The sequence below is a fragment of the Aythya ferina genome (assembly GCF_964211825.1).
Source record: "Aythya ferina genome assembly, contig: HAP1_SCAFFOLD_29, whole genome shotgun sequence".
In the NCBI taxonomy this organism is placed as follows: Eukaryota; Metazoa; Chordata; class Aves; order Anseriformes; family Anatidae; genus Aythya; species Aythya ferina.
In genome coordinates, this window is record NW_028181463.1 from 716,505 (window position 1) to 739,498 (window position 22,994).

The 22,994-nt window shown below is 50.6% G+C and overlaps 2 protein-coding genes across 2 annotated transcripts; both read left to right on the forward strand.

Annotated features, from left to right (window-relative positions):
• Positions 1–2,381: 2,381 nt before the first annotated feature.
• Positions 2,382–3,296, forward strand: LOC311427922 (olfactory receptor 14C36-like; the record flags this gene model as incomplete). The annotated part of the gene is made up of 1 exon (XM_084539505.1): positions 2,382–3,296. One exon carries the CDS (start codon positions 2,382–2,384, stop codon positions 3,294–3,296), a length of 915 nt encoding a protein of 304 aa, XP_084395631.1.
• Positions 3,297–12,172: 8,876 nt separating this feature from the next.
• On the forward strand, positions 12,173–13,093 carry LOC311428037 (olfactory receptor 14C36-like; the record flags this gene model as incomplete). Its single annotated transcript, XM_084539599.1, has 1 exon — positions 12,173–13,093. The coding sequence occupies one exon, from the start codon at positions 12,173–12,175 to the stop codon at positions 13,091–13,093; it is 921 nt and encodes a 306-aa protein (XP_084395725.1).
• Between the last annotated feature and the right edge of the window lie 9,901 nt (positions 13,094–22,994).

A 22,994-nucleotide genomic window follows, 5' to 3' on the forward strand; every position in this document is an offset into this window, starting at 1 on the left:
GCTGAAAGTCCCAGCAGGACCAGGTCTTTGTGTTCATATCTATGACTGTTATCTCTGCCACTGACGCCCATGAGGAGACAGCTTATCATTAAAGCATCAGGGCCTCATTGCCTCCTCACCCCCCACCTATGAACCAGGCAGGGGTCGTACCATTCTCCTACACTTGGCAATGCAAATCCCCATCTCCTACTGCCCCACAAAGAGCCATGAGCAACCTGTAAAGGAAAGGATCTCCCTTCCGAAGCACTTGGGGTCAAGGCCTGGCCTTTGTGCTTGGTGACACACATCCAATTTTCCTACACATCAGTGTCACCTTCACATTGCTTTTGTCTCCTTGTCCTCACTGCCTCCAGGGTTCTGCTCTAACGAGCTCCAAGGGAGGCTGTGTCAGTGCTGGCCCTCAGGGGGACACTGCAGGAAACTTGCCTCTGACTTGGACTTCTGGAGAGCTGTCTTCAATTGTCTCGGAGTGCCTGAGGTTCGTGGGCTCATCAGCAAAGCCCCCAGAGGGGTGATTGCAGTGCCTTGGGCTGGTGCTGTGCTGCTGAGCTGGGCCAGGCTCGTGGGACATGAAAAAAAACGTATTTCAAAAAGTCCCATGAAGCAGAGAGACAGCTGTGCCCAGGAGCAGCTCCTCTGCACAGCGCAGCAGGGCTGGGGGCTCTGACCGCAGCTGGCACACAGACAGGAGAGAAGGAGAGAGGGCTTGGAGGCACTGAGGAGCACAACAACAAAGGGCAGCGTGTGGCAGGACACATCTGCAGGCTCTTGACACCGTGAGGCTCTGGCAGCAGGGCACTGCAGGTGGGGTTGCCAGAGGGGTCTTCTGCAGCTGGCACATCTGATGGCTGATAGCATCTGTCAGGGTGGGTCATATTCTACCTGTAATGTGGCATAGAAGATGTTTTAGAGAATGGTATTTTTGAGGGGGCATTTTAATAGGAAGACCGAGGCTTGGTTTATCTGAAATGGCAGACTTGCTTGGATTCTGTGCTTTCAGATTCTTGGAGTGGAGGGGAGGCAGGGTTCATGACAATGAATTGTCTGGATTGTACAGGAGACTGAGACTCCAAGAGTATTGCAGGGAGAGATCAACATGGCAGCAATTAACGTGATTAAATCCCTTCAGGCACCTCAGCCTGAAGACTGAAACATCAATGTTTGTTGTCTCCTCAGGGCTTGTCAGGTGTTAAGGAGCTGCAACCCCTGTGATGTCCTGTACTGAGGAAGCACACAGCTTGTGGGATGGGGTCTGTGAGCATGGACAGGGAGGGGATGTGGGGACAGAGAACCAGCTCCCAGCAGGGACATAGAAACAAGTAGGGACATGGGCAGGCAGTGAGAGGGAGCTTCTGCCAGAAATGCTGTGCGAGGGAGGGCTCAGGCACCTCCCTGCAACCCCCTGCAGGGCAGACGCCTTCCCTGGGACACCCCCTGCTCTCCTCTCCCACCAGCACTGCCTCTGCCCTCAAGCCCCCGGTGTCCCCAGCAGGAGCTGCCTTATCTGCAGGCAGAGCTGCAGCACAGGAGGGGCTGCTGAGTGTCCGTCTGTCCCTCCCTGGCCTTGCCTCCCCTGGCAGCAGCACGCTGGCATTCCTCCTGGCTTCTCCAGCTGGCCGTGCTGCTGCTGGTCTTGTTCCCAGGCTGGCTGGGGATGGGGGTTTCACATGCCCATAGGGTGAGCCCTTGGTGTACTTGGGTGGAGGGACAGGGTGAGGGGTGTGCAGATGGGCACTGTGAGCCTGGATTCCTCTGCTCTCAGCAGGGTCTTTGTTCTTTTCAGTCAAACATGTGAATAGAACTTTCCTGCAGCTCTCACAGGGCAGCTGAAACCACACTTGGTGGACAGACTGGCCTGAAGGAGAACACCGTGCACTAAAGTGACAGTCCCTTTTTCTCTGATAATGACCTACAAGGATTCCCTTTGAGTCCAGCAGAAATAGCCAGGGTTTGTGACTTGGAAACACTCCTCAGGAGTGGTGGGACAGAGGAAACAAAAAAATCAAATAAATCAATCAATCTATCAATCAATCAATAAATAAGGCTCCACAGCTCTGCTCTGCAGTTTGGTGAACTGGGAGCGATACTGGGGCAAAGAATTTTGTGATCAAGAAGGAAGTGAAACCAACATTTCCCCATGTTCCTCTTCATCTCTTGCTGTAGGACAGGGCTGACTCCTGCACTGCCCACAGTAGAGCCCCCTGTTCCAACAGACACCGTCAGGCAGAATGAATCAGGATGCATGAAAGGGATCTGCTAAATGTCACAATATAGGTGATGATTTTAAATGAGAAAGAGCATTCGTTTCCCTCTGATACATTTCTTGTACTTTATTACTCTCATCCTCTTCTTTGTTCAGGACCACATCTCAAAAAAAGCAGATGTCCAACAGAAGCACCATCACTGAATTCCTCCTGCTGGCATTCGCAGACACGCGCGAGCTGCAGCTCCTGCACTTTGCACTCTTCCTGGGCATCTACCTGGCTGCCCTCCTGGGCAACGGCCTCATCCTCAGTGCCGTAGCCTGCCACCACCGCCTCCACACCCCCATGTACTTCTTCCTCCTCAACCTCGCCCTCCTGGACCTGGGCTGCATCTCCACCACTCTGCCCAAAGCCATGGCCAATACCCTCTGGGACAGCAGGGCCATCTCCTATCAAGGATGTGCGGCACAGGTCTTCTTCATATTCTTCTTGGTTGGAGCAGAGTATTCCCTTCTCACCGTCATGGCCTACGACCGCTACATTGCCATCTGCAAGCCCCTGCACTACAGGAGCCTTGTGGGCAGCAGAGCTTGTGTCCAGATGGCAGCAGCTGCCTGGGGCAGTGGCTTTCTCCATGCTGTCCTGCACACGGCCAGTACATTTTCAGTGCCCCTCTGCCACAGCAATGCTGTGGACCAGTTCTTCTGTGAAGTCCCCCAGATCCTGAAGCTCTCCTGCTCAGCTGTCCACTTCAGGGAAGGTCAGCTTTTCATGTTTAGTGCCTCTTTAACCACTGGATGTTTTGTTTTCATTGTGGTGTCCTATGTTCAGATCTTCAGGGCAGTGCTGAGGATTCCCTCTGAGCAGGGCAGGCACAAAGCCTTTTCTATGTGCCTCCCTCACCTGGCCGTGGTCTCCCTGTTTGTCAGCACCATCATGTTTGCCCACCTGAAACCCCCCTCAATCTCTTCCCCATCCCTTGACCTGGTGATTTCATTTCTCTACTCGGTGGTGCCTCCAGCAGTGAACCCCCTCATCTACAGCATGAGGAACCAGGAGCTCAAGGATGTCTTGAGGAAACTGATGCCTTGATTTGTTTCACAGTCATGACATTGCCCTTCTTCTTCTGCTTCATTTGGTTGTTTTCCTCAGGTGAGCAGCTGAGCTCCACTACAACTGCTATCTGACTCCCCAGTCCCCCTCCTCAATGGTAAACAGGAAGAAAATATGAATAAAAGGGCTCAAGGGTTGAGGTAAGCACCAGGAGATTAGTTTACAGTTATCATCAAGGGAAAAACAGACTCAGCGTAGGGAAATTAGTTAATTTTACTGCCTATTACTAGCAAGCTATAGGATTGAGAATGAAAGAAAACAAAATAAAAACAACTTCCCCCTATCCACCTTCTTCCACCTCCTTCCCTTGAGCATTGCAGGGGAATGGCCAATAGTGGTTGCAGTCAGTCTGTAGCACTTCGTCTCCGATGTTCCTTCACAATCACTCTCTGCCTCTGCTCCATGTGGGGTCCCTCCAACAGGATGCCGTCCTTCCCAAACTGAGCCCACGGGGGCTGCCCACAGGCAGCAGCTCTTCAGGAACTGCTCCCACATGTCTCCGTACCACAGGGTCCATCCCCCAGAAGCAAACTGCTCCAGCACGGGTACCCCACAGGCGACAAATCCCCTCAGACCCCCTGCTCCATGTGGGCTCCTTTCCACGGGCTGCAGCTCGGGTCCAGGGCTTGCTCCTGCGGGGGTTCTCCATGGGCCGCAGCCTCCTCCAGGCCACATCCACCTGCTCCACAAGAGGCCTCTCCACAGGCCACAGCAGAACTGCTGCTGCGTGCCTGGAGCACCTCCTGCCCTCCTGCTGCACTGACCTTGGTGTCTGAAAGGCTGTTTCTTACTCCTCGCTCTCCTAGCTGCTGTTGAGCAGCATTTTTTGTTTGTTTGTTTGTTTTCCCCTTTCTTAAATCTGCCCTCACAAAGGCTCAAACAACATCGTTTATTGGCTTGGCTCTCAGGAGCAGGTCCCCTTGGAGCTGGCTGAAACCAGCCCTTATCTCACATGGGGCATCTGGATTCTTCTCACAGAAGCCACCCCTGCAGCCCCCCAGGTAACGTTGCCACGTAAACCCACTATACCCATCCCTGGAGGTGTTCGAGACCAGGTTAGAAGAGGCTCAGGGCAACCTGATCTAGTGGGTGGCATCCCTGCCCATGGCAGGGAGTCAGAACTAGAGGATTTTTAAGGTCACTTCCAACCCCAGCCACTCAATGTTTCTATGACATCCCTGCCTGTTCTTTCTAACTCAAAGCTGTGATTGCCTGGGTTTTTGCCAAAGCCTGGGAGATCCCTGCAAACTCTTCTAGCTTCTTTTAAGTCCTGTTAATAATCCTCAGTCACCTAGGATGTCCTGGACCCAAACCTGCTTCTGTCTTTGCCAGAAGACAGAATTCCTCTGTCCCTCTATCCCAGAACTGAACTCCACATCCTCTTTCCCCTGCTACCCTCACATCAAACCTCAAGGTCCTCACCTTCAGCAAGGCCATGCTATGCTCTTTCAGGCCTTCTTAATGCCCAGAACACACTTACTGCTCTGCACTCACCACTCTGTCTGGAGGTCCCACATGTCTTACACTCCTTCCCCTCTCCCCCTGCAGTAGTGGCACCTCACCACAGGAGATTCTATCATCTTCAAGCTCACAGGTGTTTCCAGATGGATGTAGCCCGGCCTTTGAAACACAATGCCACTGCCAGCAGTGGTCTTTATCCCCGTAACTGCATCTGTGCCCAGCACGTCAAACCCCTTCAAAGACAAAACGGGGCAAAACCCCTTCAAAAACAATCAATGCCACTCCAGCCTCTGTGAAAAGCCCTGCAGTCACTCCAACCCCTCTGACAGACCCTGCAGCTACTACAGCATCTGCAAAATGCCCTGCAGCAACTCCAGCTCTTTTTCTGGGCCCTGTGTCTGAGCCAGAAAACCAAGCTCTGTCTGTATCACTTGCTCCTCTATGCAAGAAAAACTAATGGATGTGAAAGTCAGTTAGTCAGAAGACGAGGCAGGCTTCAGAAAAGCTGGGCCATAATGTGAGTAGGAGGACGAAGAGGAAGAAGTCATAAGAGCATCAGTAATCACACGATCCCTATCCCTATGCTGCTCTGGTGTTGGGAGAAACGGCGCCTCTCTCTGGAATTAGAGGGCAGGAAAGGAGATACAGTGGATACACACTATGTGCCACCCTGTGGTTTTACCGGTGTGACCATGGAGAGGACATGAGAAAGTGGGATGGAAAATCTACCTCCAGCCTTGAGGCATGGGTATGTGAGTGGCAAGAAAAAGCAATCACTAAAAGGGGTTCTTAGAGAACTGCTGCTCCAATTTCCAGCGGGCTGTCCTCCAGACACAGTACTGAATACTATGAGCAGGACTAGAGGGGCTGTGCCTCCAGCCAGGGGGAGGAAGGGGACAGTCGGGCTTATTGGACTGTGGGGATTCGATGGCTTTGCGCATCAGTCCCACTGAAGTATCAGGAGCTAGTGGGCACCACTGCACAGTGAACCCTAATGCCATCAAGCTAAGAAGGTCGAACCCATTTGTATGTCTGCAGTGACAGGGGGATCCCAACACTGAACTGTACTGGAGGCTGAAGTGTGTCAAAGTGGGAAGGAGTGGCAAAAACGTTATTGGCACTGGCCGAGAGACTCTGTGCATCCTTGGAAGAGACTGCTTCAGGAGAGGATAGATATTTCAGGGACCCAAAAGGGTATCGGTGGGCTTTTGGCATAGCTGCCTTGGAGACAGAGGACATTATACTGTTGTGGGGTTGATGAGGACTGAAGGACAGCTGGTGACAATCCCTACCACAACCGTGCACCTGAGTCAGTATAGCAGCAACCGAGTGCACTAACAGAGGCCTATCGTGGCCTGAATGAAGTCCCGCAATGCTGAGTGCTGCCATGCCAGCTGCATGATTCAGAGAATCAGGAGATTGGCACTTTGAGCCCGGATTCCTCTGCTCTCAGCAGTGTCCAGGTTCTTCTCAGGAGAACCTCCTTAGTGCAATTGCCCTGCAGCTCAAGGAGACACAAGCAGAGAACAAATGAAGGAGCAACCAATGAAGGAAAGGGATCTGCCAACTCTCTACATGCAGTTTGGCAAATGGTTTGAGAGGTTTAACTGAAAAAATGAAATGTTTTTTCTCAGATAATCCTGATATATTATCACTCTATTTCTGTTCCTTTAGCAGGAAAACATACACAAAACAAGCAAATGCCCGACAGCAGCTCTGTGAGTGAGTTCCTCCTGCTGGCATTCGCAGACACGCGCGAGCTGCAGCTCCTGCATTTCGTGCTCTTCCTGCATTTCCTCATCTACCTGGCTGCCCTCCTGGGCAACGGCCTCATCCTCAGTGCCGTAGCCTGCCACCACCACCACCACACCCCCATGTACTTCTTCCTCCTCAACCTCGCCCTCCTTGACCTGGGCTGCATCTCCACCACTCTGCCCAAAACCATGGCCAATGCCCTCTGGGACACCACGGCCATCTCCTTTCGAGGATGTGCTGCTCAGGTCTTTCTCTTTGTCTTCTTTATCACAGCAGAGTATTCCCTTCTCACTGTCATGGCCTACGACCGCTACGTTGCCATCTGCAAGCCCCTGCACTACGGGAGCCTCGTGGGCAGCAGAGCCTGTGCCCAGATGGCAGCAGCTGCCTGGGGCAGTGGCTTTCTCAATGCTGTCCTGCACACAGCCACTACATTTACCCTGTCCCTCTGCCACGGCAATGCTTTGGACCAGTTCTTCTGTGAAATCCCCCACATCCTCAAGCTCTCCTGCTCAGATGCTTACATCAGGGAAGTTGGATTTATTGCATTTAGCTCTTGTTTAGTTGTTGGTTGCTTTCTTTTTATTGTGCTGTCCTATGTTCAGATCTTCAGGGCAGTGCTGAGGATGCCCTCTGAGCAGGGCCGGCACAAAGCCTTTTCCACGTGCCCACTGGCAGGACAGAGTGAGAAGCTGAAATGTCCTTGGCTTGGTGTAAGCACTGCTCTGCAACAATTAAACATCAATGTGTTATTGGCACTCTTCTCTTCCTAAGCCAAAACATAGCATGCTACCAGCTACTAGGAGGAAAATTAATTCCGTCCTAACTGAAACAAGGACAGTGAAGAAGGCATTAAACGTCTCTGCTTTGGCTATATCATTGTCTGTGAGGAGACATTCCCCGTCAAGTTGCGAACTTATGTTTTCTTTGGTTCTCCTTTTTCTGTTAACTTATCTAAAAAAAAACCTTTTTTATTGTCTCTCACAAACATGGCCAGCTTCAACTCTAGTTGGGCTTTGGACCCACAAATTTTCTCCCTACAAACATGAACAGCATCCCTCTATTCCTTCCTCATCACCTGACCCTCTTTCCAGCAGCCATACAATTTCTTTTTCTGTCTAAGCTCCAGTAGAAGATCCCTGGTCAGCCAGGCCAGTCTTCTGCCCCGCCTGCCTGCCTTCCGGTATTTTGGTATAACCTGATCTTGTGCTTTTAGGAGGCAGTGCTTAAAGATTGACCTGAAACACTGATGGACGGCAATGCCTTCAAAAGCAGCTACCCAGGGGACCTTGCTGACTAGTTCCCTGAGCAGCCTGAAGTCTGCTTTGCCCATATCCAGGGCTGAAATACTGGTGGCAGTTTTCCTTCTGTTGCCATAAATTCTAAACTGAACCACTTCATGATCACTATGACTGAGACGGGCACCAATTGCCACATCGCCCACAACACCCTCCCTGTTCTCCAGTAACAGATGAAGGAGGGCACCTTTCCTAGTTGGCTCCCTTAGCACCTGCACCAAGAAGAGATCATCTAGGTGCTTTATGAACTTCCTGGACTTGCTTGTGTCAGCTGTGTGGTGATCCCAGTTGACGTCGGGCAAGTTGAAATCTCCCATAAGGACAAGGGAGTTGATCTCAAGGCATCTCTTAGTTCTGCAAAGAATAATTCATCGGCATTGTCATCCTGGCCGGGTGGTCTGTAATAGATTCCCACAACGGCATCCCATTTATCTGTTCATCCCTTAAAGTTGATAAGGCAGCACCAGGAATGTGTCACAGAAAGGGACTGTGAGGTCACTTCTGCTTGAAGTAGGTGGCAGGTCAGCCTTGAGTTCTCCCTGGGAGCTGCACTTTTGGGCTGACATCTGGCAGTGGCCCTGCTAGGCCAGCACAAGGCACCTGCTTGGCATGCTGACTGGGGGATCCCCTCTGCCTACACCCCCAGAGGACCCAGACAGAAAGAAGGCCCCCATATGGGTTGTCCTGTCCCTTCTGCTTGAGTCCATGAGTGGGCAGCAGCAGGCACAAGGCTTGGCTGTGTGTAGCCAAGAAGCTGCAAGGCCAGCAGCAGGCCCATGGCTTGGAGGTGACTTGGAGGTGGAGTCCCATGGCTGCTGAGGTGACTTTTGTCTGGTTGGCTGAGGCCGCAAGGAGCCTGCTGGGTTGGGATGCCTACTTCAGGAGTGGTTTCCAACCTGATGGAGCTTTCTTTGGTTGTAGAAAAGAGCAGGAGAGAAAAAAAAATGCAACAAAGTGCTGTGGAAGGTTGGCACTGGCTACAAGGAGGAAGAAATGTCCCTCAAAGGGTCGTGCTGTGGTGCCAAAAGTAACCCCCTTATCAGACCATGGCTTCATGTTTCAAGGAACAGCTGGTGAGGGTTGAGGAGACATGGGTGAAATCAAGGGATGAGAGCAATGTGGTGAACTGAGATGGGTGTCCTTTTCCCTACTGACTACAATACTACTTCTGTCTCAAGAACAGAGTAGCCAGCAGAGTGAGACGGATACTCTGATATCACGAAAGCCATCAGAAAGCTGATCCCAATAAGAAAACCAATATGAGGATGACAGGAGAAGCCTGGCCACCTGCTTGGCATGCTGACTGGGGGATCCCCTCTGCCTCCAGACCCAGGAGGACCCAGGCAGAAAGAGGTCAAAGGTTGGACTGGATGATCTAGAGGTCTCTTCCAACCTAGAAATTCTGTGTGTGTGTGTGTGTCTGTGTGTGAAGCCCCCCATATGGGTTGTCCTGTCCCTTCTGCCTGAGTCCATGACTGCACAGCAGCAGGCACAAGGCTTGGCTGTGTGTAGCCAAGAAGCCGCAAGGCCAGCAGCAGGCCCCTGGCTTGGAAGCTGCTGCTGAGGTGACTTGAGTCTGGTTGGCTGAGAGGCTGCAAGGATCGAGATGGTTTGGGATGCCTACTTCAGGAGTGGTTTCCACCTTGATGGAGCATTCTGTGATATTAGGAAAGAGCAGGAGAGAAAAAACTTGCCAAAATGTGTGCCCAGGAATGTTGGCAATGGCCATGAGGAGGAATAAATGTCCAGTGGAACAACTGGTCTCGCTGATCTAGTCAGAGGCAAAGAAGGCATTAAGTACCTCATCCATTACGTTATCTCGAGGTCTTCACCAGATTTCCCGCATATCTAATAAAGGATGATGGTTCTCCTTAATCTTCCTTTATTTATAGTATTTTTATAAACAGTTTTTCATTGTCTTTGAGAGTCAATGAGAGATTGACCTCCAGCTGGGCTTTGGCCCTTCTATTTTTCACCTGCACAGCCCCATAACATTCAGGACACAGCTCCAGACAAACTGACAGCATTCATGAGAAGGAAACACAGAAGAGTTGGAACCTGGCAGCTTTCCATTCTCTTCTGTGGCTCTGTGCTGCAATGCCATTCAACTGGTTACTCCTGTATTATCCAAACTTTCCTGATGCTGCTGTCTTCTCAAAGATAGCACAATCACACGCAAAGTTTGAACTGTCTGCCTGTAGACATGAAGAGCTGACAGAATGGAGCATCAGTGTGGGGCAACCTTGAGAAACTGCAGGATTTTGCCTACAGAAACCTCTTGGCATTTACAAGGAGAAGTGCCCAGTCCTGAAACAGAGGAAGAGGAACCCCACACATCAGGGCAGAATGGGAGCCTGATGAGTGAGCAGTGCCCAGGAGGAGGAGGGCCTGGGCACCACAAGGGATGCCATATGAGCAGTGGTGCCTGCTCAGCAGCAGCTAGGCCAGTTTCCCACAGAGCTCCTTACGAGGAGCATGGCCACCAAGAAGATCTGAGTTATCAGACTCCTCAGAGATCCAGTGTGGCACTACACAGAAGAGGGTCTGCAGCCAGCAGGAAAAGACATACAGGTCTAGGAGTCCCTAGGACAGCCTGGTGTGGAGAGGATCAAGGGCTATGGCAAGGCTGAAAGTCTCAACAGGACTCAGGTCTTTGTGTCCATGGCTATGGCTGTTGTCTCTGCCACTGAGGCCTAGGAGGAGACAGCTGATTGTTAAAGCACCAGGGCTTCATTGCCTCCTCGCCCCCAACCATGAACCAGGCAGGGGTTGTACCATTCTCCTGCACTTTGCAATGCACATCCCCATCTCCTACTGCCCCACAAAGAGCCCTGAGCAAGGTGTGAAGGGAAAGGATCCCCCTTAAAATGGGATGGATGTCAAGTCCTGGCCCTTGTGCTTGGTGACACACATCCACTTTTCCTACACATCAGTGTCACCTTCACATTGCCTTTGTCTCCTTGTCCTCACTGCCTCCAGTGTTCTGCTCTAATGAGCTCCAAGGGAGGCTGTGTCAGTGCTGGCCCTCAGGGGGACACTGCAGGAAACTTGCCTCTGACTTGGACCTTTGGAGAGATGTCTTCAATTGTCTTTGAATGCCTGAGGTTTGTGGGCTCATCAGCAAAGCCCCCAGGATGGTCATTGCAGTGCCTTGGGCTGATGCTGTGCTGCTGAGCTGGGCTGGGCTCGTGGGACAGAGAAAACTCATTTCAAAAGTGTTCCTGTTGCAGAGAGACAGCTGTGGCCAGGAGCAGCTCCTCTGCACAGCGCAGCAGGGCTGGGGGCTCTGACCGCAGCTGGCACACACAGAGGAGAGAAGGAGAGAGGGGCTGAAGGCACTTGGCAGTGGGAGGATGCTGAGAGCTGCCTGCAGGAGAAACCTGCACAGCCCTTGACAAGGTAAGTGCCTGGCTGCAGGGCCATACAGCTGCAGGTCCTGGAAGGGTCTCCTGCTGGGTGTTGTTTCTGGGAGGGCAGTGGGCAATACAGTAGGCTTTGAGAGTCCTGCTGGGTTGCAGTGTGAGGTGAGAAAGTCTGGCAGAAGCCCCTTGGAGTGTCATAACCCAGCTGCCCTTTTTAGCCAAGACTTGGGTGTCCAAGTCTCCTCCAGACACTGCAGGGGATGCAGATTGGGTATTGGGACACCCCAGATTTCGAATATCCAGCTCTGTCCATGGGGCATTGTGCTAGGCTGCATGCTTCTTTCCCGCAGGATGCAGCTCTCTCCTGGCATCCTTGTGTTATCCAGGTACCTCAAGGAGAAGACCCCTCTGTACTAAAACCATGTCTGTGCTGCTGGATGGCTGTCTGTGGGCAGCTGGAATGAGGCTTCTGCACTCTTGGAGAAGAGGGAAAAGCTGAGATCCTGCTCATGTACCTGGAGATAAGGTGAGGATTCTGTCCATCTGCACTGGGGTTGGGGCTTCTTTGCTTTAAGCTGTCTCTCCTTCTTTGGAAACACAAGAGTGTGATTGTTCTACTAAGCATAATAAAATCTGACTCGCTCTACAATGTGGTTGGAGGTGTTTTTTGCAACAACCCTGCAAAGTTCATGGATCTCATAAGTGGACGGAACTCGAGTTTCCCCCTTGTTCCTGCTTTCTGACTGCTTCACAGAAGGAAGGACACCTCTAAAGTCCCCAGTAACCCATGCTTGCAGTGCCAGTCTCACCCAACATCACCTGGGACTCAAGCGATAGAGCTACAGAAAGCTCTTTTTGCAAGAGAGAGGCTTCAGATGAGAGTGGTCTAAGGCTTGCAGTAGGTTTTCCTCAGAGAATTGTCTTCTAAACTTTTTCTGCCTTCTCCTTCTCTACAGACAACAGTGTTCAATGTCAGAAAATGCCCAACATCAGCTCCATCACAGAGTTCCTCCTGCTGGCATTCGCAGACACGCGCGAGCTGCAGCTCCTGCACTTCGCGCTCTTCCTGGGCATCTACCTGGCTGCCCTCCTGGGCAACGGCCTCATCCTCAGCGCCGTAGCCTGCGACCACCGCCTCCACACCCCCATGTACTTCTTCCTCCTCAACCTCGCCCTCCTCGACCTGGGCTGCATCTCCACCACTCTGCCCAAAGCCATGGCCAATGCCCTCTGGGACACCAGGGCCATCTCCTATCAAGGATGTGCTGCTCAAGTTCTCTTTTTTGTCTTCTTCTTTGCTTCAGAGTATTCAATTCTAACTATCATGGCCTACGACCGCTATGTTGCCATCTGCAAGCCCCTGCACTACGGGAGCCTCGTGGGCAGCAGAGCTTGTGCCCAGATGGCAGCAGCTGCCTGGGGCAGTGGCTTTCTCTATTCAGTCCTGCACACGGCCAACACATTTTCTCTCCACCTCTGCCAAGGCAATGCTGTGGACCAGTTCTTCTGTGAGATTCCGCAGATCCTCAAGCTCTCCTGCTCAGATGCCTACCTCAGGCAATTCGGGGCACTTGTGTTTAGTTTTTCTTTAGCATTTGGTTGTTTTGTTTTCATTGTGTTGTCCTATGTGCAGATCTTCAGGGCAGTGCTGAGGATGCCCTCTGAGCAGGGCCGACACAAAGCCTTTTCCATGTGCCTCCCTCACCTGGCCGTGGTCTCCCTCTTTGTCAGCACCGTCATGTTTGCCTACCTGAAGCCGCCCTCCATCTCCTCTCCATCCTTGGACATGGTGATGGCAGTTCTGTACTCGGTGCTGCCTCCAGCACTGAACCCTCTCATCTACAGCATGAGGAACCAGGAGCTGAAAGCCACACTGAAAAAAATGATTCTATTTACTTAGCAATAAATTGGCTATCTCACTTTTCTGGTTTTACTCACGTTAATCTCAGGCAGTTTGTGAGCTTTAGGTATAGCATTCTTTAAAATTCTTTTTCCAGTTAGATGTTTGCTTTCATTCCTCTTTTCCAGATGACCAGTCCTCTGTGAACCCAGAGGCTTTCTCTGAATGTGTTTATCCCTAAATGACACCTGGCCTCTGTTCTGGTATCTTGTTAATAAAATGAAGTTGCTCATGCTTAGGGTTCTTCTTCCCAATCTGGAGTGCAGAAGACAATCAGGGAATGCCAGGCTTAAGGCATCGGTCTTATACTTGGGTTTCACCTGGACACAGGGACATGGGGGCACCAGGTTTTGGGTGAGGGAGTGAGGGCTGGACTGAGTTGTCACTGGTGGATGCCCAGTGTCCCTGGAGAACCTGACCCTTCAAGAAGCAGCTTCTTGGGATTGAAATGTGACAGGACCGGTGGCATCAAGGAGGTATTTGGAGCCACCAGGATATCCTAAGGCTTCTCCTGGGATATTGAGTGCCTTGTGTTGGGTGGGCAGTGAGTGGATCTTCACAGTAAAGCTAAGCCAAAGGATGGATTTGCTAAAGGGAGCTCTGCAATGCCAGGGCACAAAGCTGGGTAACAGCACAAAGGTCTCAGAGGCCTTCAGTTGAAAGGGCCAAAAGGGTGAGCAAGCAAGGGCAGGGGGGTGGGGAGAGGTGGGCAGGGGCTGGGCTGGGCTGGGCAGTGCCCGGCAGAGGGCAACAGCAGCGTCAGGGAGCGGTGGCAGCATGCAGGGGAGGGCTCCCAGCAGGGCTTGGTGCTGCAGAGCCAGGGCTGCACGAAGGGAAGGGAGCCCAGAGCTGCAGGGGCAGGGGAGAGGAGGCCGCTCTGGGCCCTTGCTGGCCTGGGCAGAGCAGGAAGGGGGCCCAGGGCATTCGTCCCCTCCCTGCAGCCTGTCAGCACGTCTGCTGAAGGCCAGGGCGGCTGCTGCAGGGGCAGGGAGCTCAGCATGGCCCTTGCAGCCCCCTGCCCTGGGCCAGCCTCTGCCCTTGGGCTCGGACCCGGCCTTGGCTCTGCTGGCAGGAACACTCTTGGCATGTTCTTCCTGGCCTCCCTTCGCCTGCGCACAGCTGCTGCCCACTCCGGCTGCTGCCACAAACGTGTCCTCACCAGCAGCACCACCACTTGGGCTGCTTCTGCTGGCCTCCCCCACCCCACTGCCTTGATTCCTTGTCTCTGCTGGGCCCCAAATCCTGCACCAAAATGCATCCCTTGGCTTTCAGCACCCTCTCCCCTGCCGTGGTGGGACGTGTTTCCATTGGGCCGTCTACCAGACAATGTAATAAATACTATGAGCAGGACTAGAAGGGTCTTCTTTCCAGCCAGGGGAAGGCGGGGAGGAAAGGGACAATTTGGTTTACTGGACTGTGTATATTTAATGGCCTGCCACAACAGACCCACAAATGTTTCAGGCTCCTCTGGACCACAGAATACCCTAATGCCATCAAGCTAGAAAGAGGTAGAACCCACCTGTATTTATGGAGTGACAGGGGCATCCCAAGAGATAACTGTACTGGAGTCTACCTTGCTTGGCCTTCCACAGAATCCTTCTGTTGGGGGTTTGCTGAGGGTTGAAGAACAGCAGGTGTCAATGGCTACCATGGTGGCGCACCTGAGGTAGCGTTATGTTAACCGAGACTTCCTGATTGCCGTCCATGAGCTGGGTCATCGACTGGAGAGCCAAGGTGTAGGTGTAGAGCTTGGGAGCGTGGTTTAGTGATGGACTTGTCAGCACTAAGGTAAAGTTGCCTGACCTGGGTTACACTTCCTTGAGTAGTGTCAGGCACAATGCAATTCTTTTTGCCTTCTGCATCTATAGCACAGGATGTAGGACTTTCCCCTACTCTATTGACTGGGCAGGTCTTTTCACTTTACTCAGTTTAGGTTTCTGTGTCTGGAAGGGGACAATTTCCCCAGTGAGGCCAATCTCATGGGTACAGCTACAGCCAATGAAGATATATTTCCTTTAATTTTCTTCCTGAGTTTTCCACAGAAGACCCAATAGACACTATGGATGTCCACATTTGTACTGAGATTCAGGCTGAATTTCTCAGGATCCAATGGTCATTTCAAATTTATTTTATTTTATTTTATTTTATTTTAGGTTTCATTTTATTTTATTTTATTTTATTGGTTTTATTTTATTTTATTTTATTTTATTTTATTTTATTTTATTTTATTTTATTTTATTTTATTTTATACTTTAATTCTTTCCCAAGGAACCCCTGAATTGTCTTAGAAAGGGTTTCATGTTCTGGGCTGGGCTGCACTTACAGGGACAAAGACCACTGCTGGCAGTGGAGGTGTCAGACCTCCAGACTCTGCTTTTCCTCCCGATGGAGTCCTCCAAAGAAATCACCCTGGATAAATAGCAATAGGAGAATGATGCTCAAAACTGAAATGCAACAAAATTCAGCCTTTGAAATAAGAAAATATATTTATTATGTGCTTTGTGAAATCTTTTCCCTTAAAAATGCCATAAAAGCTCTGCAATTAGCTGCACAAGGCATGAAGGCTTGAAGAATACTATCGAAGAGATGTTAGGAGTTTCTGCATTTTAATGAGTTCCATGGTGTATTTTGGTGCTCGGTCGATGAAGTTCAGGTACTGAGAGGAGAATGATGCAACTGCTAGAGAAAGTAAAGTCAGAAGGAAAAGTTGAAGTGACTTGGAGTATTAATGGGCCCCACTGAGGGCTGTTACTAACAAAGCCTCCCTAAGAACATGTTAGGGCATATAACTGCAGGCCATGACAGCAGACAGGAAAAGGCACTGTGCTGAGAAAAGTCTTTGTTTGTTTTGGTGATACAGAAGAGCCAAGGTCTGGCCCCAGCCTCTGGAACAGGAGATCCTGCACCGCCATGTCTGGCTCAAGGCTTTTCCTGGGGTCTGTTGGATATGGTGGGCAGTGTGATGCCATGAGAAGAACAGTGGTATGACACCTCTGAGCTGCTGCTGTTGCATCCCAACCCAGCAGGCTCCTTGCGGCCTCTCAGCCAACCACACACAAGTCACCTCAGCAGCAGCTTCCAAGCCAGGGGCCTGCTGCTGGCCTTGCAGCTTCTTGGCTAGACACAGCCAAGCCTTGTGCCTGCTGCTGTGCAGTCATGGACTCAAGCAGAAGGGACAGGACAACCCATGTTGGGGCCTTCTTTCTGTCTGGGTCTTCCTGAGTCTCTAGGCAGAGGGGATCCCCCAGTCAGCACGCCAAGCAGGTGCCTTGACTTCTCAAAAGTCAACGGTGACCTTCGACCTTCTTCAGGCAGAAGTGACCTCACAGTCCCTTTCTGTGACACATTCCTGCTGCTGCCCTATCAAGTGCAGAGACAGAAGTGACCTCGCAGTCACTGCCACAGTCACATTGTTCCTTCTGGGGCAGGAGATCCTGAGGCAGAGCTGAGCCCATCAGAGCATTCCCACCCATCTCCTTCTTGTGGTCCATAAGCTGATCAGATCCATGGCCCGTCACATCCATCTTTGCATGCCATGTGACTGCATTGCACCCTCACAGTTCTTGGCCTGCACCAAGGGCCAGACCCAGTATGGTACCTAAAGGTAAGGGTTAGGAAAGGGGCTGAAGATGAGGAAGTTAATGCACAGGAACAAGGGAATCAGCTGTTAGGTTCACGCATGGGATCAGGGACTAGGGCTCACCTTTCTGGGTTTGAGTTTAAAGAAAGATTTATTGGGATTATTTGGTGTTCTGCTTTGCGTATCAGGTCTGTGGTTAAAGTATGGAAAAGCTTCATGATTTAGGGTTTGTTTAGTTTTTCCAATAATTGTAGGCTTAAATTGAGCATTTAAATCTAGTGTTAAGGACAGGGATCAATGTAAGCAAGAGAGTAAGTGTAAGGGAAAGAGGCTATGTGCTGAGTTTTGGCTTCAATGCATACTTTGAGATCAGGCGTAGGAGTAGTCAATTCCTGTCTGGGTGTGGAGTGGCATTTAAATTTAGGAATTAAGTTTACTTTTTGAAGCTGGGGAATAGCCTCATATAACTGTTTTATGACACAGTTACAGCAGCTTCCACATAGCATGAACCCTCTTACCTTTTACAAAATACTTAATTTCTACTGGATAATCCCCTATTCCCTCCTCCAAAACTCAAATTTCTCCTGACCAGGGCTTCTCCTGACCTCCCTATATCAGTTATATTCTTAGAGGCATCTTTCTGGTGGCTTTCATGATCTCAGAGTATCCATCACACCTCTGTTGGCTACTCTATTCCTGAAAAAAGTGGCATTTAATACACAATGGAAAAGGACACAAAAGTCCATCAGAGCACCCTGAACATGTGCCCAGCAGCTCGGCACCATCACAAAAGTGCGGTTCCTCCCTACAAGTTTTCTTTCCAGAATGGCTCCTACGGCTCCAGAGTAAATTTACCCAGGAACTCAGTTCCCCAGTCCACACCACTCTTGCCTGCAGGTCCCATGTGTCTCTCCAACCCTCCCTTCTTCCCCTGCAGTAGTGGCACCTCACTGCAGCAGGTTGGTGCATCTCCAGGCTCAGGGATGTTTCCTGAGGGCCTGCCCCGTGTGGGGAGGAAGAGAGCAAGGTCATCTCCTGGGGCATGGCTGAGCACAGCCCAGCCATCCTGCACCGCGGGCAGGCCCCTGCTCCCAGGCTGAGGCACACATGCAATGTGCACACTTCTCCATCCACCCAGCTTCACGCAGGGACCTTCAGCCCTTTCCCAGTCACAATATTTGGCTACTTCTCCACCCACAGACATACCCTGCTTTCCATCTGGGGACTCAGGCAGGACTTTAAGGATCTGCTAAAGCCCTGGGTGTCCTTGTTTCTCACAGTTCTTTCTCCTGGCCCTCCCCACTGCACAGCAGTGCCTCTCAGGTGGCTCTCAGTGACCCTTCAGAAGGGCTTTTGGGCTTCCTCAATTGTCCTGGTGCTTATTACCATCTTCCTGGCTCCTTACAGAGCTTAGAGGGAGTCTTCTTGTCCATCAGGGGCCCTGTACTGGCTCTGGCTGGGATGGAGTTAGTCTCTGCAGAGCAGCCCCTGAGGTGCTGTATTTTGGATATGTGACCAGAGCAGTGCTGGTAACCCACAGCTCTGGTCGCTGTTTTTGAGCAGTGTTTGCAGAGGATCAGGGCATTCTGTGGCTCACAATTTGTGAGTTTTACTTATTTTTGCAATTCTGCCTCCAATTCTTCATGAAGAAGAGAAAGCAGGTGGCCAATAGGTGTTTATCTTCTGGATGCGTTGATCAAGGAGGTGTCCGTGGTGCCAGGAGATGGAGGACTGTGAAGCTGCAGGAGCCCTGGTGTCTTGCCTGGCAGATCCCCAGCACACAGTGCCTGTGCCCCGCAGGGCCAGCCCCGCTCCCCAGGCCAGCACAAGAGGCCTGGCCCAGCCACAGAGCAGCCTGACCTGAGTTCTTTTCCATTCTCAGGAGCCTGATTTTCACACCCACTGTTTTCTGTTGCATGTAGAGGCAAGAGATCCTGGCAAAGGTTGGTGCTCTGGCCTAGCAAGAGCAGACCTGGGGGGGTCTGGTCTAGGCCCCAGACTAGACCTGGGGCCCGTCATAGGTGCTGGAGTGGTGGCAGGACATGTCAGAGGTGTTGTAGTGGCTTCAGGGCCTGTCACTGGGCTTGGAGTGGCACTGACTGAGGCTCCCTTTGGAATTCCCTTTGGAATTGCCAAGGTGATAACCCCTCCTTTTCAAGCACTTCTGCAATTTTTAAGGATTCTGCACGTGCTCAGGGGGGAAGTTCCAAAGCACTGGAGGTGCCCACTGCTCTAGGTGCCTGCCCAGATCCTCCCATGCTCCCTGCCACTCCTAAGTCTCCTGCCTTGCGGCAGGTCTCAGGAAGGCATTCTTCAAGAGCTGTTTATCCATAAACAATAGCTGAAAGACATTCAGGAGACATCACAGTAGGACCACCTCATGGGTATCCAAAGCTTTGTAGAGCTAGTGTAATTAGCCTGGAGGAGAAGGGGGAGGTAAAGGAGAAAGAGAGAGTGCATAAGTGGAGAAGTGTCTCTCCTGTTTCTCCTCATGGATTGGCTCCCTAAAGCAAAAAGGTGAAGAGTGTAGTTCTTAATAGTTTCCGAGTGATGGTTCCTGAGGTATGGAGGTGATGGCAATGCTCAGTACAAAGAACAGATTTGTCACATGACCAGTAATTTTCCTGACTCATAAGCCAGTGCTACACAACATAGCAAAATAACTTTATACCAGACCCAGAAATGATAAAGAGCACAATGGGAACACATGCAGTAAGTAATGTGCTATACAACACATTTCTGAAAACAAGCCCAACAGACCTGAGATCCAAAATGTCGACCTTGTGATCAGCAACTATTAAACTGGTCTAATGCTTATAACAATTTAACTTTAGCACTCTGTGGTAAGATCTGTCATTATCTCAATCCTTCGTGCCCCACACTGGGTGCCAAAAAGACTGCTGTGGTTTAACACGACAGTTTGAGTACATGGAATTATTTGAACAAGTCCAGATCAAGGGGCTAGAGCAAGTCTTCTATGAAGGCACACTGAGGGAACTGGTACTGTTCTGCCTGGAGAAGACAAGGCACCGGGGAAACCTTAGAGCAACCTACCAGTGCTTAGAGAGGACCTACAGGAAAGCTGGGGAGACAGTCTTTGTCTGGGATTGTAGTGATAGGACAAGGATTAATGACTTTAAAATAGAAGATGGCAGGTTTAAATTAGATACATGGAAGAAATTCTTTCCTTTGAGGATGGTGAGGCACTGGAACAGGTTGCCTGGAAAAGCTGTGAATGTCCCATCCCTGGAAGTGTTCAAGGACAGGTTGGAATGTGTTTTGAGCAACCCGGTCTAGTGCAAAGTGTCCCTGCCCACTGCAGGGGGGTTGGAATAGGACGATCTCTAGGTCTTTCCAACCCAAACCATGATCCCATGTTTCTGTGATTATCTACGACACTGCCATCATTGACCATGTGAAGCTCATATAGGCTCTCCTCAGAGATTTTAACCAAGCCCTTTCCCAAAATTTCACCATCCCCCTGGCCAGTCCTCAGGTTGCTTAGAGTTGGTTTCAGAAGGCCGAGAGAGGTGCTGGTACAGCTGCTGACATCATCATAAGACCTATCTCAAAGACCTTGGAAAGGACAAATTGATTAAAGACATTCCTCAAGACTTAGAAAAGGCAGATGTCAAACCCATCTTCTACTAGAAGGCTGAGCAAAAGGATGATTAAGCCTAACCAAGGACTATAACGCCAGCCTTCACCCTAGCCCCCAATCAAGAACTAAACAAATCTCCAATCTCCAAAGCTTGATCTTCCCCTATAAATTGAGCAGGCATCTTGAGAAGAACACCGATCCTTCCCTTAAAGCCCTACCATTCCCATAACCCTAGAAGGTGACCTCTAATCCCTAAATGTTAATCTGAACACCTAATTACCAAAACTCTCCACCATGCACACAACACATCTCAGCTTCAACCCCACTTCTATCCCTAACTTCAGCTGTTTGTCCCCTTATGGCAGGGCAGGGACTGCGAGGTCCTGCAGCAGTCCCATGGCATTGGAAGAGGCATGTGAGGTGACAGGTATGTGATCAGATCAGAGACCACAAGGAGGAGCTGGCTGGGAATGCTAGGATGGGATCAGGTGTGCCTCAGGATGTGCAGGGCCTGCAGGAGGCACATGGCGGTGAAGGAGGCTGGGAGGCCACTTCTGTCTCTGGATCTGATGGACCTGCAGCAGGAATGTAGCACAGATAGGGACCGTAAATGGCAGAAGCATGCTCAAGGCATTGAAGATGATGGTGAGGCACCTTCTGTTGTGGTCAGGTGAGAGACCACAGGAAGGCTGATGGGATGGGAGTCATGCTTGAGGTATAGCTAGTGAGACCATAGAATCAGAGAATGGCAAGGGACTTTAAAGATCACCTATAGCCAGCCCTCTGGCCATAAGCAGGGATGCCCCCCATGAGAACAGGTTGCCCAGAGCCCTTTGGACAGGAATCCCTTCCTCTGTTGCATCAACTACACCTCTCAGCTTGGTGTCATCTGCACACTTGCTGAGGGTGCACTCGACCCCACTGTCTATGTCATCAGTAATAATATTAAACAATACGGGTCTGAGGACAGACCCCTGAGGTACAAGACTCATCACCAGCCTCCACTTGGACATAGAGCCATTGAGCACCACTCTCTCAGTGTGACCTTCAGGCCAACTCCTTACCCACTGAATGGTTCACCCATCAAATGCATATCTCTCTGATTTGGAGATCAGGATGTCATGTGGGACCATGGCAATGGTCTTACAGAAGTCCAAGTAGATGACATTGGTTGGTCTTCCCTTGTTGTCTGATGTGGTCACTCCATTGTAGAAAGCCACCAGATTGGCCAGGCACCATTTACCCTTTGGTGAAGCCATTCTGGTTGTCTCGGATCACCTCTTTGTGCCTTGATACTGATTCCAGGAGGATCTTTTCCATGATCTTTTGAGGCACAGAGCTGAGGCTCACCATTCAGTAGTTCCCTGGGTTATCCTTTCTACCCTTTTTAAAAATGGGAGTGATATTTCCCTTTTTCAAGCCACCAGGGACTTCACACAACTGACAGGACTCTTCAAATATGATGGAGAGAGGCTTGCCAACTGCATCAGCCAGTTCCCTCAGGACCCTGGGATGCAAGTCGTCAGGTGCCATAGACTTGTACTTGTGGAGTTCCAGTAGGTGGTCTCAAACATGCACTTCATTTACAGTGGGTGGGACTTTGCACCCCCAGCCTCCATCCATGGGTCCAGGGAAATGAAAGACTTGGGAAGCCTGACTGGCAGAGAAGACTGAGGCAAAGATGTTGTTGAGTCCCTCAGCCTTCTCCATGTCTGTCATTGCCAGTTCACCCTTCTCATCCATCACAAGGGGTACACTCTCCTTGGCCATTCTTTTCTGAGCAGTGTATCTGTAGAATCCCTTCCTATTATTGCTTGCATCCCTTGAGAAGATCAGTTCCATCTGTGCATTGCTTTCCTCATCCAATCCCTGAACACCCGAAACGGAAACATGTGAGAGGGCCTGGGAAAAGGAACCCTGGCTCCATAGAAGCCACTTGGGAAAAAAAACTTGTAGGTAGGAAGCATGATTTTGTGGAGGTGCAAAGCTGATGGGCACATTGTGCAGGATACTCCTAAAGACCCATGTGTCCTTTTGCCTCCTGACTACAATGCTGACTACAATGCTTCTCAGGAATGGGGTAGCCAACAGAGGTGAGACAGATACACTGAGATGTTAAATGTCATCAGAAAGCTGATCCCAATAAAATGTGGCACAGTCAGGAGCAGCTCGGACAAGAGACTGTAGATGCTAGATGCTACAGTAAAACTGATATAAAACAGTCATGTATTGCCGTCACCTTATTTGAACCAGTAATTTTAATTGTTAAAACTAAATGCTACTAAATACTAAACGCTACTCCACCTCTCTGAGAGGAATCCACTACTCAAAGTATGCACTGAAGCAAAACACAGCCCTTAGCCCCCTTCCCTTACCTTTCCCGGACCTTTACACTCCTGCTTACCCCAATCCCTACCCTAAACACTAACATTAAAATGCACTATTTCGCTCTAGAGAAGTTGTAGGCAGGCCTTAAAATACTCTTAACCACAGGGTTTGCCCATAAGCTTATGACAGACCTAATAGCCACAGAAGAACACCAAAGATTCCCATTAAACCTGTGTTTATCCTCTAACCTAGAATGGTGAGCCCTAGTCCCTAAAGAACTAGAGAGAGGTCAGCCCTACCTCAGGATGTCCTTACCCAGCAGGAGGAATGTGACTCTGAAGTCACTTCTGCATCTGCACTTGATAGGGCAGCAGCAGGAATGTGTCACAGAA